Source organism: Cuculus canorus, chromosome 2, assembly GCF_017976375.1.
Source record: "Cuculus canorus isolate bCucCan1 chromosome 2, bCucCan1.pri, whole genome shotgun sequence".
NCBI lineage: Eukaryota > Metazoa > Chordata > Aves > Cuculiformes > Cuculidae > Cuculus > Cuculus canorus.
This window is the reverse complement of record NC_071402.1, coordinates 39,493,217-39,512,123: the sequence shown is the minus strand read 5'-3', so window position 1 is coordinate 39,512,123 and position 18,907 is coordinate 39,493,217. Positions and strand designations below refer to the sequence as shown.

At 39.2% G+C, this 18,907-nt stretch overlaps 1 protein-coding gene and 1 long non-coding RNA gene across 5 annotated transcripts in view; one reads left to right on the top strand and one right to left on the bottom strand.

Moving 5' to 3' along the window:
- CHD7 (chromodomain helicase DNA binding protein 7) overlaps positions 1-18,907 on the top strand; it is a 138,954-nt gene that overhangs the window by 63,463 nt on the left and 56,584 nt on the right. For all 4 annotated transcript variants that reach the window (XM_054058718.1, XM_054058720.1, XM_054058719.1 and 1 more), the window contains exon 3: positions 12,337-12,758. In XM_054058718.1, coding sequence (XP_053914693.1) covers positions 12,337-12,758 — 422 coding nt within the window. The remainder of the gene's footprint in view (positions 1-12,336; positions 12,759-18,907) is intronic.
- Positions 12,764-18,113, bottom strand: LOC128851238 (uncharacterized). Its single transcript, XR_008448513.1, has 3 exons — positions 18,020-18,113; positions 17,507-17,595; positions 12,764-16,683 (listed from the first exon to the last, which is right to left on the bottom strand). It is a non-coding gene; the product is annotated as an uncharacterized LOC128851238 (long non-coding RNA).

Below are 18,907 nucleotides of genomic sequence, written 5' to 3'. Positions count from 1 at the left end.
CCAGTAATCCCAATATTGAATATCACTAGGTCTCATGAAGCAGACTGACTCTTCCCACAAACACTGTCTCTCTTCATATCTTGGTCAGGAATTAATAGCTAAATTGAGTTTTTGCTATAGTAATTCTAATCATAACACAGAAAAACCTCAACAACCACTAATTCCTTCATCTTCTAAACTCTCCCACAATGTGTATCCTCCCTTTTATTTAACAGGAAAGCTGGACAGAAGGACAAGAAAGCTAGAGGAACGGGCATGGGATCTGGGGCTTCTAGTTGTGCATTTTGCTGTATTGCCCTAGTGGTGAAGCCAGTAGTTACCAGAGTAGGTATTCTCTTGCAGTCATGGTTGGGCCTTTCTCAAGAAGAGGGTCCATGACAAGTCCTTTGCTGGAGATCTGTGTTAGAAAGAAACGAGTATGTAATGTAAAAGAAAAAAAAAAAACCCCAAAACAAAACCTTCTAGAAAATGATAGCAAAAATGACAGTGAGTTGAGACTGGTGGAAGAAAGGACAGTAAATTATCTTTCCTGGTTCACTGCCTTTGTAGGAGGCCATCTCCTTGCAGTCTTTCTCTTTTCTGTACTTAAGGTTTCAGGGTAACATGAGACTTCTCTTCAGGATAATGTCTTAGTCATTCAGATCTGATTTAATCTAGGAGTCTCATCCGTCCTGTATGCTGAATGAGGCAGCAATTCTGGAAGTAAGTAGGGAGGAGTCGCCTTGTATGGCAAAGTTATTATTGTAAAAAGTTAAGTACCAGGAAGTAGAGTTTGTTTCATAAGTGACGCTAACAACATTTACCCTTTGTTTTTAAGTATTTGAAATACTTAATAATTTAGACCACTATTTTAGAAAAGAAAAACACGTTTATAATTTATAATAATTTTTCTTAGGGTTACATTGGACTGTAAATATTCCTTTTCCACATTGTGTATTTACTATTTCACCTGCAGAGTGACTCATTTGGTCGGTGTCTGAAGACAGCTTTTGAATTTCTGCTGGACAAGAACAGTTCAGTGTTAGATAAAAATAGGATGCAAAAGTCCACTTCTTACTAGTGACCGCTAATAAACATAGAAGTGCTAATGGTGTTTTGGAGTTTCTTTTGTGATGTGGAAACTCTCCATGATGAAGGAAAACGGCATTTAGAATGGCGAAAGAAAATACTAACTTTTAAATAATTTTAAATTGTGACTCTCCTAGTACTGAGTGTGCTTACCTGGACTGTGAGATTGAAATAGCGGAAAGTAGACATAACAGTAGATTTAGGATGGTTAAACTAATATGGATATAATCTTACGATATCAGAAAATGTTTACCAAATATAGCTTTCAGGGATATTATGAAATGAGGCCCTTTTAATCAGAATAAGTCAGCAAACTTAAAAGATTAAAATAATAGAAGTAATAATAATTAAAATTTTTTTTTAGACTGGTTTATCTTTCATTGCCTTGGTGGTGCCTTATGTATTTTGTGGCATTATAAGTCCCTGGGATTGGAGACTTTTTGGTATTTTTCAAGGCTGTAGCAGAAAAGCCTTGAGTACCTGTTGTAGTTTATAAAAAAGTCAGTAGCTCAAGTAATAAAGCAAAATGATTTAGTCTTTTGATTGTGGATGCCTTGCAACTTCACATTGCAGAGAAGGGAGACAGCAAGGGAAGAAAAAGAGTACTGTAGTATTTGTCTAGTGGCGTCTGTTGCAAGTCATCCAGATAAAATATTAATGAACTACAAGTTTGTCAGCTCCGAACTGAAACCAAAGTGTAGCATCTGTTCTGATGGTGTTTCTTCTAGTACTTTAAGCTCATTTTTAAGCTCATTCACTATCTGCAAGAAAACCTGATGAAATTGAAAAAAAAGGCTTGGTGCTAACTGTGAAAGAATTTAGAGTGGTTTATTATTTAATAAAAGTAGTTATGGATGGTATCATGGGAGTATTGCGAGATTTCATTGGGACTTCCTTTCTGGGGACACGAGTGAAAACTCAGGTTTTGAAGTCCTTTGTTACATCTGTTGAAATCTTAAACATGTAAGGCCACTGCCCTTTTCTTGAGCTATTAGAACATGATATATATTTATACCTTTGGGGAAAACTTGCTCTCTTTTCATGAGGGCTTGCAGACAGAAGTGATAAAGTTCTTCATAAAGGCTGTCTATGAATTGTCTGTGAAAAGGCTGTCTTTTCACCAGCCTCATAATCTGTGTGTTTGTCATTAGACTGTTGATTGATAAATACGTGCAGGCTTCTTAAACATGCGTGTTTAGCAAGTCTAGAATCTGGTGGGGGGAACTTCTAATACAAAAATGTTGGGCTTTTGTTTTCTAGGAGTGTAAGGAAGGGGTTAGGAAAGTGATTTTATTTGAAAAACCTCTATTACATCTTACTTACTAAAATTACATCTTACTTAAAGTATTATTATTTGACTGGAACAAACACTGTACGTTAGTAGATTGTGATTGCCTAAAAATACGTTTGTAACCCTTTTGCTGGCGGTTGCTGTGTCTTATTGCTTTATGAATACATGAAGTAAAGCCCTTCAGTTCCTGCCCTCATTCATTGCTACAGGAGAAGGCTTGGTGGGCAGCTGAGATCTCCAGGCTGCCTCTCAGGAGCTGTCTTTCTCCAAAGTGAGGTAGACCTGTTGAAGACCCTAACATTAGAGTGCCCTCAGGTGGAGGGGCGAAAGGCTGCCCCAGGGCAGGTGCACCTGGCAAAACACAGGGTGGCTTACTGCAAGAAGGCCAAAAAGGACTGGCTATGATGTGTCTTCTTTCTAAGGCTTCCTGGGGCTGACAGGGATACACTGGAAGATAACCAAGCCTGGAAGAAAGGGCATGATGGTGTGTGTACATGAGTGTGGCACATAGTAATGGACATGAAGTGTATAAAGCTGAGTCTGAGCGCTTTCTGGCACAGGCATGATGTAAAAAATGTTCATACACATGCAGAAGTGTCAAGTAAATAGACTGGGGCAATATGCATTTCCATTCATGCTGCTCCTGTCTGTGTTCATCTCTGCTCGTGTACTTCCTTCCAGTCTTTATTGCAGTTTAGTCCTTTTGATTCATTGTTGAAAAGCATTTCATATCCTTCTGAGAAGCAACGGACTAGGGCTCACAGAATGCCTGTCAAACAGGTGGTATTTGTGAAGCTTGGATTTACTTCATCCTTAGGCACTGAAGAGGAGGCAGGAGAAATAAAAAACTCCTGGCCTGCTAGTCTTTGGCTTCATCTAGTGTGGGGGGCAAAAAAAACCAACCCAAACACACTGCTTTCCTCTCTATTATTGTTCTGCCTTCCTCTAAAGTGCACTTTATTTCCTGTAAAATGTGAGAAGGTAAAAGTGTGCTTTACCTGAATTCAGTTAAAGCATACCTTATTAGAGGTTTTGCAAATAAACTCACTTGTGAATTTATATATGCACCTTACATACTATTAGAAAACATAAATATATCTCTTATGTAAACATATAGGAGATATGTATATGTCTTTCTACCTTTCACTTTGTATTTATATATATATAGCGCACACCTGTTAAGTAAGCTTTTCTTTTAACTCTTTTGGGGTTAGAAAGGGTGCAGAGTGGGAGGGAAAATAGCAGAACAGCTTTTACTGTTGTGGTGTGTAATGCTTTTGCTGTTACTGCTGCTTGCGGCAGTGAAAGCACAGATGGAACTTTTTTGGTTGTCTGCGGCCAGGAGAAGCAATGTTTACACCAAGATGCTGGTCTTTGATTTTTTTCCTGAGTCTTAAACTAGGATTTAGTTTGCTCTGTGTCACTGTGATTTAGGTTTGATAACAGTGGAGAAACATATTGATAGAAGTAAATGTAAGCTGCTTAAAACACCTCTTAGAATGATTCTCTGAGTGACTTTAAGTCTTTTGTAGAAAACCAAAATTTTAGGGGACATTGATAACTTTTAATTACTATAGGCAGGCTGTAAGCACTTAATACACCATGTCAGTCAGGACTCTTTTGTTGGGTTTTCTTTTTATGGGTAGGGTACAGGGTGTTAAGTAAAAATAATAGCTGGTACCACAGTGTCATAACCTGTGGTGATGTAGGAATGGGTTATCCTTCAGAGATGATCGATCTGTACGTATTTGATGTTCAGTAACTGAATGGAGGAGATTCTGCTGGCAGAGGGAGGAGGCTGCACGTGCAGGGCAGTACGCTTCCCATCTTCCATGAGGACTTCGAATTTCAAAGCGTGACTGTGAAATGTGCCCAAGCGTAGGAGGATGTTCACATTTTACTATTTTGGAGCAACTGCTTGACTTTAGTACAAGGGCTGTGGGGAACATGGAGGAAAGCCCAAGAGCAGCAATCCAGCCTGTATGTATGCTAAAATGTCAGTTTAGTCTTCCTGATGCTTATGTATTTAATAATATTGGTTTCAGTGTTACTGTTTCGATTGTGTTTGTGAAGGTGTTTTCTCCTCTATTCCCCCTTTTCTGGAGAAGCTGAAGTATTGTACTAGGTTCTCTGGAAACTGTTTCATCCTGACCTGTTCTTACTTTACTATGTGACTTCCCTGTCTTGCCCGCAGATGTGCAGCCACCACCTTCTTTTAAGAGGGGCTGGAGAAGACTGGTGGTAAATTTCCCGGTTATTCTCCAGTCCAAGCAATTCTCTAGTAAGCACTGAGTAGCTTGATAGCTGTGCCTGGGTGTAACTTTGCAGATGCAACTTCATGAAGAAAATAGCCACATTTTTAAACAAAGATCCTACTTGGCAGAAGTAAGGTATTAAGAAAAAGGTGCTTATGGAACATTTTACAGTAGGACTCTTGTTGGTCTGCATGTCATTTTCCCACTAGAGCAAAAACTCTACAGAACTCCTAGGGTAAAACTCACATTGGCATGTTTCTGGCATGCCTACTGCTTGACAGTGAAGTGTGCTTAGAAGTGAGGTTTCCTTTGACTGTGGCTGTGCAGGGAGAGCAGGCTTGAGCTAGGTGAGATGTCAACATCATCAATACGGATTTTGCTAGTAGATCTTGGTACCTAATTGTCCCACCCATTCTACGTATCTCTATAGCTAGAGCTATTAAATTCTTGCCAAAATGATGAGTACTTGGCTATTCTATGTGGTGATGACAGTGTGGAGGGTCTGGCTACTGTTGTGTAAAATTTAGCACATGCTCTGCTTGCACGAGGAACAATCTTGCACTGCTGTCCAAGCCAGTGTATAGTAGGTACGAAGTAATCTGTAGCAAAAAAAGTATTAATAAAATGTTTTATCTTGTGGACCATCACATCAGCAGTTATATACACAGTCCATGTGGTAACTATTGCAGTTTCTTAGGTGAAACCTAATCTGGAGCCTGCACACCTCGTTATCTATAGGGGTGGCAGCTGTCTGAGATTGATCAACACCAATGTTGTTTCTGATCAATGGACACCAACCTAAGAGCACTCTTACTGGCCAAGTTAGTTGGTTTTGTGCTGTGAACAAACCATCACTACTTATTGCACTGGCTGAGTAGTATCTATCCCTTTATGTGAGCACGAAACAATGTTGCTATATGTGAGTACTGTAAAATACATAGAACATTTGCTTTCAGGATGGCCACATTAGTATCATTCATATTTTGTAATCGTTGTTACTCCACAGAGTACATGACCAGGAAATAAATAATTCTAATGCTGTAGCTGTGCTGAGACTCAGTTAGCGTACTCTGTGTTTTGGATAGCATGTTTTTATTCTTCCACATACAGTAATTGTGTGATATTTGAGGCTCCACCAAATCAGCAGTGGGTGTACTTTTGCAGTGGTGGCTGAGGGCATTAAGACTGGTTTTGATCACTTCTCCACTGTTAGGATACTGCTGGCATCAAAATTCTAGTTGTTTCGATATAGAGCTTTTCTGAAAACTCTACATCAACAAGTTGTAACTTTTTAATAGTTACACCTGTTTTTTAAAGATGGTCTCCATTAGTAATAAGAGGGCAGGAAGACCTGGAATAGTCTTGGAACATTCTATTCTATTCTAAGACTTTCTTAAGAAATAGAATGGTATTGCAGCAGCACTTCACTAAAACATAAAGTGCTGTTCACTTTCTTCATGCAAAGTGATTTTTAATTGTCAAGTTATGTCTTGCTAAGAAATTATTAATAGAACTTTTGTTTTGCATACATTTGCATCTGTGTTTTGTAGATGTATGGCAAGGGATTTAGTAAACTACAAGATTCCTGTCAAGTCTGTTTGCAAAATAGACTCCTTTCATCCTCATCTGGTGTGATGCCTTTCCCTTTATTGCAGAGATCACTGACAACACTTGCTTGTTTATAAATGCAAGTTGTCACTTTAGAACGACAATTTTTTCTTAGAGGTGTTTCTGAAGTACTGAGATACCAGTTGTTTCTAAACATCATCATATCACCCAAAATATTTTCAGGTACTACTAAGTATTTTCATAGAGTAAAGTGAAAAAAAAAAAAAAAGACACCTACATCTTCAATGCAAAACCATAGTTGAACAGAAAAGGGAAGGAGTCATCATTCACTGTAAAAGAGAAGAATTGGAAAGAATTACAGGTGTGAGCACGGTCTCGAAGATGTTTCTGGACTTCAGCTACTGTAGTACAGCTGCACTGTTGTTGAATGTAGGTACTGGTATTCGGTTGTGATTTTGGAGGTGGTGTTGATTTGTATTTACTCTGGAGTTTTTACCAATGTGTGAGCTTTGCAGAGAGACAATGTCTGAAAAGTATTTACATTGTTCTAGGAAAGCTGAAGCGTGCTTCAGATGAGGGAGCACCAAGACAGGCAAAGTGGTGAAAGCGTTGATGAGACAAGTTGAGAATTACAGGGACAAAGCAATGTACAGAGACATGACATGGAAACTTTCCGAATTATTTGTTTAGGGGACAGTCAAGATGAGTAGTTTGTTCTAAGTAATCCAGAGGGATGATGCGTCCTTTCATTAACCTTTGGAAGAGAAGAATCTTGGAGCAATTTCTACACTTGATGGCTTTTAACACCGTGGGAACTGTGCTATCAAGAAAGATTAAAAATTCAAAATGAGTGATCTCTGTGGCAGTGGGTAGAGGAGCTACTTCCGATTCTGTAGTCCATCTTATACTTTTGTTGCAGGTTGCTATTTTAACTTCTCCAGAGTGAAGGTGATAATTTAACAGGACTGCAGTTGCTGCGAATGAGAATATTCAGGAATTATTTACTGAGGGTGGGATTATCCATTGTATAGCTATCATATTGGAGTGGTTTGTATTTTGGAGCCAGTGGAAACTGTCTGAGCACTTGCTCTACTGTTACACAACTTAGTTAATAAACGAAAGTTCAAGTAAATGTGAATGGTTACGATAGATCTTCTTGGAAATATAGAGGGGACCAGGGAGTCTGGAAATAACTGTGAGGGAAATGAAAGTACTTCTGGTAAAAAGGAGCGCTTTTTTTGTTCGGTGCTGATATTTAAATTTCACAAAGTTAGACGAGTCATGTTGCATACTTTGCTGCTCTTGCTTCAGACTTGGAGCTCAATATTGGCTCAAGTTGCTGCTCTGCTAGGGAAGCAACACTCAGCTACTTTCAGTGCTTAAGTACAGTTGATTGTGGTTCAATCCTTGTTCAAGCAACAGAAAGATTTTCCTGACTGCCACTAACCCTCACTGGATTAATCCTACATCCTGTCCATCTTGCTACTTCACATAACAGGCCTGGTTCAAGACATTTATCTGTGCTGTGCTTTGGGCGGCAGAGAAGGAGCTTAGCTCTAAACGTGTAAGCAGCTGTGAAACGCAGGCAGCTTCATTTTTCAAATCTTGGCAATACATGATTCGAAGTTCAAAAATAAGTTTCAGTTCCAGAAAAGTGAGATTTTTGCTCTCCGGAATCAATTTGTCCAATAACATTTTAATTTATAACATTCTTGGATGTTGTTGTCAAGAGCGTGTTATTGTCGTGGGTAACCTGTTGAGCTATAAATTATTTTAACTCCTCTGAGTTCCTGAGGAATCTCTGTTTTGCTGTAGTAAGCTGCGATCTTTAGGAGTGTCCTGCATTGTTATGTTGCATGTTAATAACATTGATTAACTGTCAGGCAGTGCGAATTGATGAGGAAATGTCCATTATAAAATTAAATGGTATTACTGAAGACAGTACTGTGCTGCTGGTTGGGGAGGTGACCAGCCCCAGTAGTCAGTGGTAGGAGTATTAATGTGAGCTCCAGGTTTTTTCACATGATTAAAACAGGCCATCTGTTCTTCGTTAAATGTTTACAAAACCAGCTTTTCTCTAAAAGATTTAAAGAGATGTGGGTCTAGTAAACACACCAATATTTTTGAGAACCTCTTTTACCTTATTTGAAATAATACCAAAAATAATTCTGCTCTAATATCAAATGGGAAGAATACCTATTTGTGTTTAATCTTCACTAGTTTCTTTCCTGTGAATGATTAAATTCTGTACCGGCGTGCTAAATTATAGCTTTGTTATTATGGAAAGCAGCAGGAGAAGTGATTTCTGTGAAGTATGTTGATAAATTTTTCAATCTCTTTGCAAAAAACTTGTAATATACACTCTTTTAAAAAAAAATTGTAAATGGCAAATGGGATTCTTTCATTAGAAATTGTGTAACTAGAGTTATCCTTTGTAGATTTAACGTAGTAGAACTATTTGAAATAATTCCATGTGGCACGCTTAATCTAATATTTACTAGTGAAAGCCTGTTCTTCTTTCTCTCCCCACTTAACAAAGAGCAGACAAGGGGTTTGGGGTAAGAAAATGCACCTTTTAAGCTGCTTCTGATCTCCTCGGTAGGTTTGTGCTGCTCCTACACGGCTTCACACTAGGGAGCAATGTGGGGTTGTCGATTAGGGATAAACTGCTTTAGCGTATTGCAAAAGTGTAGGCACAGACTTCCTAGAAAAATAAAGTCAATCACATCCATTTCTTTGAAGAAGTGCCATGAATTACGTGTAAGTGAATTACAAAACCTGCCCAGCTGCAAAAGGAGTGGCATGTGGCAGAAGTTATGTATTTTCAAGTAATAGGAAATATTAACCAAAGTCTAATTAGGGCAGAGTTGGCTTTTTGTAGCTCAGTGTTTTGGGGACTGTGAATGATATAAAATGAAAACATAGTATTTAATTTGTATGCTTGGTAACACACATAACTTGGTACTATAAATAAAAGGCAGTAAGTATTTTTTTTTAATATTTGTTTTGTGCATAATGTTGAAGTCTAGTGTAAGATATAGTCTAAGTCGTGTTAGAGCCTGAGAATTAGTCTTGTGGATAAGCTCTCTGGGGTAGTAAGAAGCTGAATTTTCATAGGGTGGCATCCTCCAGAGTGAGTTACTGAGTACTACGGTGTGACAACAATCACTGCTGTTCTTGGTGCTTTACGTTCTGGCCAGACCTTACATTAAAGTTACAAATGTCAAATCGTGAAGGGCTGACATTGGTGTTGTGGGCACTTGGAAAGCTGTCTGCCTTTTATTCAGATTTGCTTATGGCTGTGCTGAAAGTTTGTTGTTCAGACTTCTAAAAGAAACAAACAAATAAATCAACCAACCCACAAATCTTTGAGAAGAGACAAGCAATAAGTTTTTCAATTAGATTTAAAAGGTAATGAGAATACTCAAGTATGTATAAAGCTTTGTATTGATTTCTGTCATATCACTAATGAATGTGCAACCATGAATATAGAGTTAAATTTACATGGCATTACTGGCTTTCTTCTGGTTTTTAGTATTTGTTGGCTTGGCTGTTTTACGTGCTTAAGAGGAAAAAAAAGAAATGAAACTACCAATCCTGATTTGTTCTATAAAGTTGTACCTTATACATAAGCTTTTAGATAGTTTAACAGTCTCTCTTAATATGGCAAACAAATATATAATGTTAAACACTTGCTCAATACAAATTTTACAAATACTTTGTAAAAGAAAAACTTACATTTCTTATATGTTAGACACAGCAAGTGAATGTATTTAAAGAGGACTGAGTATTGTGGTAGGCAACTTGGTAAAGACATTGAGAAAGCTTGCTCTCGAGGTCTGAAGAAACGTGGGATGCAAGAGATAGGAAATGGTGTAAATATAGAAATATACTGACTACCTTGGGAAGACATAGGTTAAAAGTACTGCTCTGGAAGCATAAGGATAACTAGTACTACAAGTGATTTATGTAATATCCCTGTCTTTTCCTACCTAAAAATAAGTGTTAGACAGTAGAAGTACGTAACGGCCTGAGGTACAGAGAAGACAGTTTTGTTCAGTATCACTGAATAAATCTCAGGAGACATTTGATTCAATTCAGTCAACCAAATTCAAAACCAATTAGAAGATTTTAGAATATCTCAATTTTATGTAATGCATAATTGAAGTGCAGAATTCATTTGCACCACTGACTTCCTGGTATCAGGTTTTTCTCTACAGATATCCAGTTTTTGTGATCTTACAAGCATGAAAATATCTAAGTGTTACGGTGACTACAGATTTCTAGAAGAGGTGTTGGTTGATAATTCAGGATGCCTAACCTGAGAGATTGCCTTGAGGTGGGGCTGATTGATGTGGTGCTGGTGCAATGGGTGCATTACAGCTGAGTTTCCACTGCAGCTAAGGCCCTGTTGCACTAAAAAGTGTCTTAATAAACAGATGGAGGACAGAAACATGCATAAGTCGCACTGGGAAGCTCTTGGTTGAGCAAAGTAGTGTCTAGCTTGTACCGTTCAAAGAGCAATAAAGAATTGTCTTCATTTCTTGACAGGCTTGCTCCTTCTGATGCTTGGGTAGCTTCCAAGTATGAAAGTATTCAAGGCAAAGCGTTTTTTTGCTGCTGTGAAGAAATGCTGCAAATAGTTAAGGACTGCACTGGTTCAGTTTGTTTACATTCAGAAAACTACATTAATATATTTGGGAAAATGCACCTACATTCACTTTCTCATTTAATGATATTAATAATTTTATTTCCTAAATCCTTAGTGCGTTGTTTCAGGCTGTTTTTTTTTAGATAAGGTGGCTAGAATATACATCTGCCTATGCCCATCAGTTCTCAATATGCTCAGGGGCTGGTTTGGTAGTCATTTGTTTGCATGCTTGTCTAAGTAAGTGCAGTTTGAATAAAAAGTGGAGAAAAGGAGACAGAGAGAACATTACAAACAGTTAACACAGGCACTGCTATTCCTAGAAGTAAAATTCTGTTTTGCTATAAACCTTTCTTCTCTCCAGTTCAGTGGCTCAAACACCTGAAATAGCTAGACTTTGAGTATGGTGAATGGGGAGGTGTTCCACCTGAAATCATCCCAACTTAATTTTTAGGGGAAAGGAGGAGAAACAGAGAGAAAAAGAGTGGGAAAATGGTCTGACCCTCTATGCAGTTGCAAGAAAGGCATTAGTATGGTGTCATGCTATTACTTGTCTTCTTGAAAAGTGCTGTCATCCTGCATTTCTAACCATGTGCAGGCAGTGAGGAGAAGCAGGTTACAGCTTTGATATGCTGCACTGTTATGGCAAAGCTTTTAATTTTTCAAGTTTTTTTTCATTGCAGACTCATGGATCTTTGTGTAGAACAGAACCATTAAGAGGAAAAGAGTTGCAAATATATCTGATATGTTTAGTCCAGGCACTTGACACTTGTGTAATTGTACATAGGTTTTCATGTACTTTTAAGTCTGGTGTAAACCTGATATGCTATACAGACGTTGAAATAGGATAATTTTGCAGGTTCACAATGCTTAAGGTAATTCTCTGTCCAGTCAGTAGCAGGAACAAGTCTGTTTCAGTTACAGGCAGGGAGCTGTGGATCTTTGACTTAAAATGTAATATTATATTACATTTTCAAGTGGCTTACTCCTTCACATGCTGATCAAAACACCTGCTGTCACAGCTGAATCAATGTAAATTGCCTTGATTAGTTTTTTTATAAACACAGCCTGTGAATATACTTTATTTTCCTTTGCATATCTAGAAGCAAACTTAACATTTTTTTCCCTGGAGGACAAAATACCAGTACAACCGTATAATTTGTAGCAAGTTATTTATTATACTAACAACTGTTTTGAGATATCTGAAGTAACAATGGCTTTCCTTTTGCATCTAAAAGTTGAAGACTATTTTGTATACTGCCACTTTATATACAAGCTTTAGAATAATTTTTACCTTTGCTATGTCAAGAATTTCTGGTCATTTAGCTACTGTCTTAACTGCAGAAAGCTTTTTGTAGTGTTTTACTGTACAATGCTTCAGATATGCTACTAGGATAATCTTCTGCTTAGAATTTTCTCCCTCTGTAACCTCTTGTTTGAAAACAGCAAAGTTCTAGTAATCAAAATTGCAAATTTACAATTTTATTTCTATTTGTCTCTCTCAGCATTCTCCGTCGGAACCCTTTTTAGAGAAACCAGTGCCGGATATGACTCAGGTTAGTGGACCGAATACCCAGCTAGTGAAAAGTGATGATTATCTGCCATCGATTGAGCCGCAGCCACAGCAAAAGAAAAAGAAAAAGAAAAACAATCATATTGCTGCAGAAGGTCCCAGTAAAGGTTTTGGTAAGGAGGACTTTCCTGGGGGACTTGACAGCCAGAATCTAAGCAGAAACTCAGTGGATTGCTCCCAAGAAGAGAAGAAGAAAAAGAAAAAGCCCAAGGCAAAAAAAGAGCCGAAGGATCCTAAAGAGCCCAAGGAAAAGAAGGAACCCAAGACCCCCAAAGTCCCTAAGACCCCTAAAGAGCCAAAGGAAAAGAAAGCAAAAAATACCACGCCAAAACCCAAGACCAGCAAAAAGGCTAGGTAAGTCAGGAAACTTTTTTGCAATTAGAGAAAAACAGTGTGTTTGTGGGATTTCTAGAGCATCTGTGCTAAATGGTGTGGGTGGAGAGGAAATCTTGTTTTGTCATTTGCCTTCTACAACATCAGCTTTTTGAGAAGCTTGGGCACATTTCTCTTGTTTGGCTTTCCTGTTTGTGGCTTCATGGTTATTTTAAACAAGCTGGAAAGGCAGAAGTTAATTTTTCTTTCCAAGGCATAAAAAATTTCTCTGTGTGTTGGATTTCACTCTTTCTTTTCTAATGCTTCTCTATCCTCATGTTTGTATGTTAAGAAATTAAATTGCCTCAACATTAATGTAGGTTTGACCAACTCCAAAGCTGAAGGCTTAGAAGAGTAAAAAGGTTTGATGATGTGATTCTCTAAATAAAGAAGTTAGGTAGATACTTAGCATTTTTACAAGTTGCACAAACCTTGCAGGTACTCTTCTGTACTGACAATAGCCTAATGCATGGGCTATAGGCTCTGTTGTTAAAAAGGCATTTTTATATGGATATTGATGTATCCTTGCTGTAGGGATTATATCAAGTTTGCTATTTCATGTAAAGACAGTTTTCATAGCAGAAAATCTTTGTGGATAGGCCAGATGCTTCAACCCTGTTTCTTAACTGTTTTCACTCAGCATTGTGTACCTTTATCAGGATAGGCTTAAAATGCTACAGAGCGGTATGAGAAAGAACAAACTGCCATTACACATGAGTAAATACGTCACAGGTAATAACACAGATTCTTTCCTAACCCCTCAACTCCCTAAACACCATGATTATAAATGCCTACTTGAATGAAAACTGAGAGGAAAAAGACATTAAAACTCAATTTTTTTTTTCATTTGTATCTAGAATTTCTTACAACTGTTCTGAATTTGTTCCAAACATCTGAATCTGTTTTTCAAGATGTGGCTAGTGTTATAAAATATAACTTCCAGATGGAAGCACAGCCAGACTTGGTTAATACAAATCAGTTTGCAGAATCCGTTTATATTAGGGTTTAAAAATTGTGGTTAATGAATCAGCTTTGCTAGTATACTACAAGCCTAACTGTTGGTTAGGTTTGACACACCTGTGTGGTTAAATGAGGCATGGACAGTAAGATGCTACTGTTCCTTTTGGGAAGAAAGAGAAATTTCTGTGTTAGCAGAGAGGATGTTTCCTGAAGAATTTATAAACACTAGCTTGTATAATCAAGTGTTGTCCTGAACAGGTCATATTAACTGTTTGGTAAATTACAGCCTATCCTGTTGCATAAGTGACTTCAGCTGTGTTCTAGGGTGCCCCAAAGATGTGGTTTACACATGTAGCAATTCACAGCTTAGAAAAACTCTGTAGTTCTATATCTCCCAGGATGTGATTTTGAAACCAAAATACTGTATCAGCTAAAGTAAACTTTTTGTTCCATTTCCCAGTACTTACAGGTTTAAAGGCTGACTGGGCCTTATTGCACGGTATTGAGCATCCACCAACAGTTTTTGCACCAAGAAGTAAAAAAGCTTTTACTACTAGACTTCTCAATTAGTGTGGTTTCACAAGGTCTTGACTACAATGAAGCTTTGTTTAATAAGCATTGATTAGACGGAGTCTACCTCAAAAACACACATGGGTTCCTCTGGCTGTGCTGGACATCAGACCTTGGAGCTGGTCTGACCTGTCTACTCAGTCCTAATATCTCTTTGCATGTCTCCTCTAAATCTTGGGACACGTCATGCAGATTAAAGGAGCAGTGTTTCCTTTGGAGGAACAAATCCCTGCTTTCTTAGTCGTGCTTCTGGAAGAGTCTGTTTCTTCTTTCCCATGCAGTGACTGGGTGGCTACATGATCTACAGTATTCTAGTGAGTACTAATCACTGTGGTTTCACCTGTGAGAGAAGCATGTTTCGGACAGCATTAAGAGCATTTGCTGTTCCTTATGCTTATTCAGGGGTGTGGAACAAGTCCTGCTTCCCATAATGGGCCTTCTGTGTCTATTACCAAATGATGTCTTGAAGACAAGGTTGCTGTCATTTTGTGGTCTTGTCAACTTGAGTCTCAAACTGCTTCGAATAACTCTGAGACTGCATTGGGATGCTGTGCAGCAAAAGAATTTTAAATTGGTGAAATTCACTTGCTTTGGCAATATCACAGACTGAGGAACCTGTCCAGATCATTGAATCAAGTTTTTAAATAAATCAACAGTCCCAACACTTAAATCATTTGAGCTACAGTATTTCAGCAGCACTAACTCTAGAAAGGAAGTGTTACTGTGGCTGAGATAAGTGAAATTAATGCAAGTTCAAACGTATCACAGATTATATAGAAGTAAAAGATTTTACAAAGTTAATGTCTGGCATGTGTTTACTACTTCTGCTTATATTGCTCAGTATTCAGCTTCACACTGAAAGGAGCAGTGTGATTTTTAGATTTCTAAATGCTGTGCAAACCTAATGATTTTCATTCCTGAATAAGTAGATCAGTTTTAACAGAAGAGTTTTGCACTCATGTAAAATTCAGATAAATAAAGTCAGATATAGGAAAGGTATTTACTGAAGAGCAACAGCTAAGGCATAGTAAGTCCTTGATAGTTAATTTTGACATAGCCTGTGTGAGAGTGTACACATAGGTAAAAGACGTGGTATTTAAGTAATCTTAACCATTTTGTAATTTAATATACCTCATAATTTAACCCTGTTATTTCAGTTCCAATTTTGACTAACATTATAATCCGTTTATTAAACAAACAACAACAAAACCCCCTGAAACTTTATCCTTCGCATCTTCTCTGCCTTTGGAAGAACTTGTGGCAAAATGAGCAGTCTGCCTCACTGAAATGCGCCTTCTTGTGAGGGACAGCAGTCAGACTGGAGAATGGAAAAAAGCTGATAATTTTATGCCTGTTTGAATTGCATGTCCCATGGCATCTCAACAAGAAAGAAAATGCCCAACTGAGCCACTAGTATGTTACACTGCATACTTTGTAATTTTCAAAGAAAGATCACATATTAATATTGTGCTGTTATATTTGTAATGGGTATTAGCCCAATCTTGCCAATACAGAAAGACAATTTCATTGGCAACTGGAAAAAAATATTTGCAAAACAACTAGTCGGGTTTGAAAGCAAAATGTGGGTACACCTAGGATCACAAATGAAGGATTTTCATTAAATTGTGCAGGTGCTGAGTATTATGTGAGCTCTTAATGTTACGGAGCCAGCTTCAGGCACAAGCAAAGCAGGCAGCATTTTTTCAAAAGTAGATGGACAGAGAGAGGCAAGTAGTCCTACTGAATTGCAAAGTCATGGCTCATATGTCTGTTCCTCCTGTGCCTGTCCCTGGAGGAGATGAGGACCACCTGTTTGAGAAGATCATGCTGCAGCACAGCTGATATCTGTCCCGCTGCTTCCTATGAAACCTTAGAGAGTGGCCACTGATAATGGTGGGAGAAGCTGTAACTCTTTGCAAGGGCCAAATGGCAGCTCTTTGTAGGAGCCTGTCCCTCCTCCCATCGTGTGGAAGCAGTGTGCTGTGCTTTGCAGAGCTGCTCTTATCTGCTTCCTCCCCTCCCTGTGGCTGGGGAAACTCTTAGTCCTTCCCACACGTACAGCAGCAGCAGCCTGGGATGCAGGGCAAGGCAAGTGGGTTGCTGCTCGCAAGAGGAGTGCTAACCATGAATGTCATTACCTATTTTAGAGGGATGTGGACATAGGCTTTTTTGGCTTACATATTTGCTGTTGTTTGTATCGGAAAGGAGATGGCTCCTGGCCACGGAAGCGGGAAGAGGCTGCCGTGCTGGGGAGTGGTGTGGGCAGCAGGTCAAAGCACCCTGGGGAGCTGGAGGACAGGAAGAGAGGTCCCGAGGCAGTGATGGTGGTTTCCACTCCCAAGCTCTGATCATCCTGAGCAAGGCAGGAAGGGGGTGCCTGTGGGAGAGAACAGGAAATTGTGCGAGGTTTCCATGTGCGTGTCCGCTGAGGCTGTTCCTGTTCACACCTGTCCTCATCTCCTCTTTGACCAGCCCAGCTGCCAGATATTTACCTTTGCCTTTGCTGCAGGCGACCTTTGTGGGCTTTGCTGTTGCCAAAGTGTACTTTTCAGTAATTGGCCTGATTTTCAGGCTGGAAAAAAACCTTGTTGTCCTATTGTTTTTTCTACTTTGTTTTCATACAAAAACTGATTTAAAAAAAAAAAATTGATTGCACTAAGAGCTTTAGAAAGCAATTGCTTTCTTTGGGTAAGGCAGTACAGAAAGTCTGACAGTGCTAACATTTTGAGAGGATAGGATTATATTTTTATCGTTTTGATGTTCCACAATGGGTGTGTAATGTTTTTTTTTTTTCAAGCCAAGTTCCAATCATGAATTTGTCCCAGGGCAGTGTTCCCAAAACGTAAAATAGGGATCAACAGTCTCTGACTTAGTTTAAATGTTTAAATAATAGAAAAAAGCATCATCCAAATCGTAATAGTTATCATAAATTACACTAACAGATCTGTCAGTTACCCAGTCAGATGAAATAGCTATACAACATAAACATACGGGCTGATTACTTCCCCTCTTAATTCTGTGAAGCACCCTGTTCTTTTTGGAGTATTTTTGAGTCTGATGTTTCGGCCCTGGTAAATTTCTGGAGTTTGACCTAGCTCTGTAGGTGGCTGCTTGACTGACTGACACAAAACACCTTGTCAGAGTTGGAATACTTGTTCTCAAACTGTAATTCAAACTTTCTTTTCAGTTATCCTACTTACAATTTTCTTCTTGAGCCCGTTTTCCTTCTTTTTTCGGCTTCTCTGACCTTCTGCAGTTGTCTTCTTCCTGATCCCCTTTGGTCAGTATGCTATGCAGTCCGCAAGGATAAGAGGATGAAACCAGAAAGTGGTATTGGACAGCAAGCTTGTAAGACATGTAATGTGAAATGTCTGTGTTTGTATCACTTGAATGGAAGGACTAGTTTGAACTGACAGTTTAAAAAATATTCTAGTGTTTTGTGTTTGTGACAAGTACTGTCTCAGGTTTTCCCAAATTTTTAGTTCTTGTTTTGGGACTGGATGCTATCTTGGCTCCAGTGGGACTTGGCTAAATTTTGTATTCATGCAGGTGTGAAAACAAATATGAGGGGTAGCTGTCTAAATGTGTATATTACAGTTAGCTTTCTGTGTTGCCAGATTTGGAAAGGACAATCAGATGTGCATCCAGACTTAATCGCTGACACAGAGACCCTAATGGTAATGCCAAAATGTCTAAGAACAGGTTTTGCTTACCTGTACTTGTTGAAAGGCAATTCTGGTCCTGGGTAACACCATTCCTGAAAGGCATGAGTATGATCTGCTGGCAAGTGGAAAGGTTGAGTCAAAAGTGGGTGCATTTAACTGTCAGGAAGAAATCATACTGGCTGTGTAGGAAGATGGAGAGGAACAGCAATCGCTGACAGCTTGAGGAAGCCGATGGTCCCACTGGCCAGGTGAAGCTTCTGAGTGGGTGGGGTGATGCACTGGGAAGCAGTGCCTTGCCATCCTCAGGGGGATGGTGCTGTTATTCTACACTTTTATTTGTACTTCACCTTCCTTTCGTTCCTCAAAAGAAACTGTAGCAATGCATTTAAGAAAGACCAGTTCTTCTGCTGAATTTAGAACTTAAAAATTACTGCCAGAGCTGCAGAGGGGCTTTGTTCTCCCCAAGTTGGTGGCTCTTTGATGTGTCTTTAACTGGCCTGGCAATGGGGGGAGATGCGAAGCTGTGTCCGAATTGCTTCGTCTGTGTCTCCCTTATGTATGTAGGTCACAGAACACTCCTAGCTCAGAGTCCCTGCCGCTGTGAGCGGAGAAGGGTCTCTCCGAGGCTGGGATAAATACTGTGTCTGGCAGGGGGGGAACTTTTGGGGCCAGCACTGAGTGCAGTGACAGCACAGAATCATGGAATGGTTTGGGTTGGAAGGGACCTTAAAGATCATCCAGTTCCAAAGCCCTGTGATGGGCAGGGGCATCCCACTGGATCAGGCTGCCCATCCAACCTGGCCTTGAACACCTCCAGGGATGGGGCATCCACAACTTCCCGGGGCAACCTGTGCCAGTGTTTCACTACCCTCATCGTGAAGAACCTCCTTATGTCTAGTCTAAGTCTTCCTCTCTCCAGTTTATACCCATTGCCCG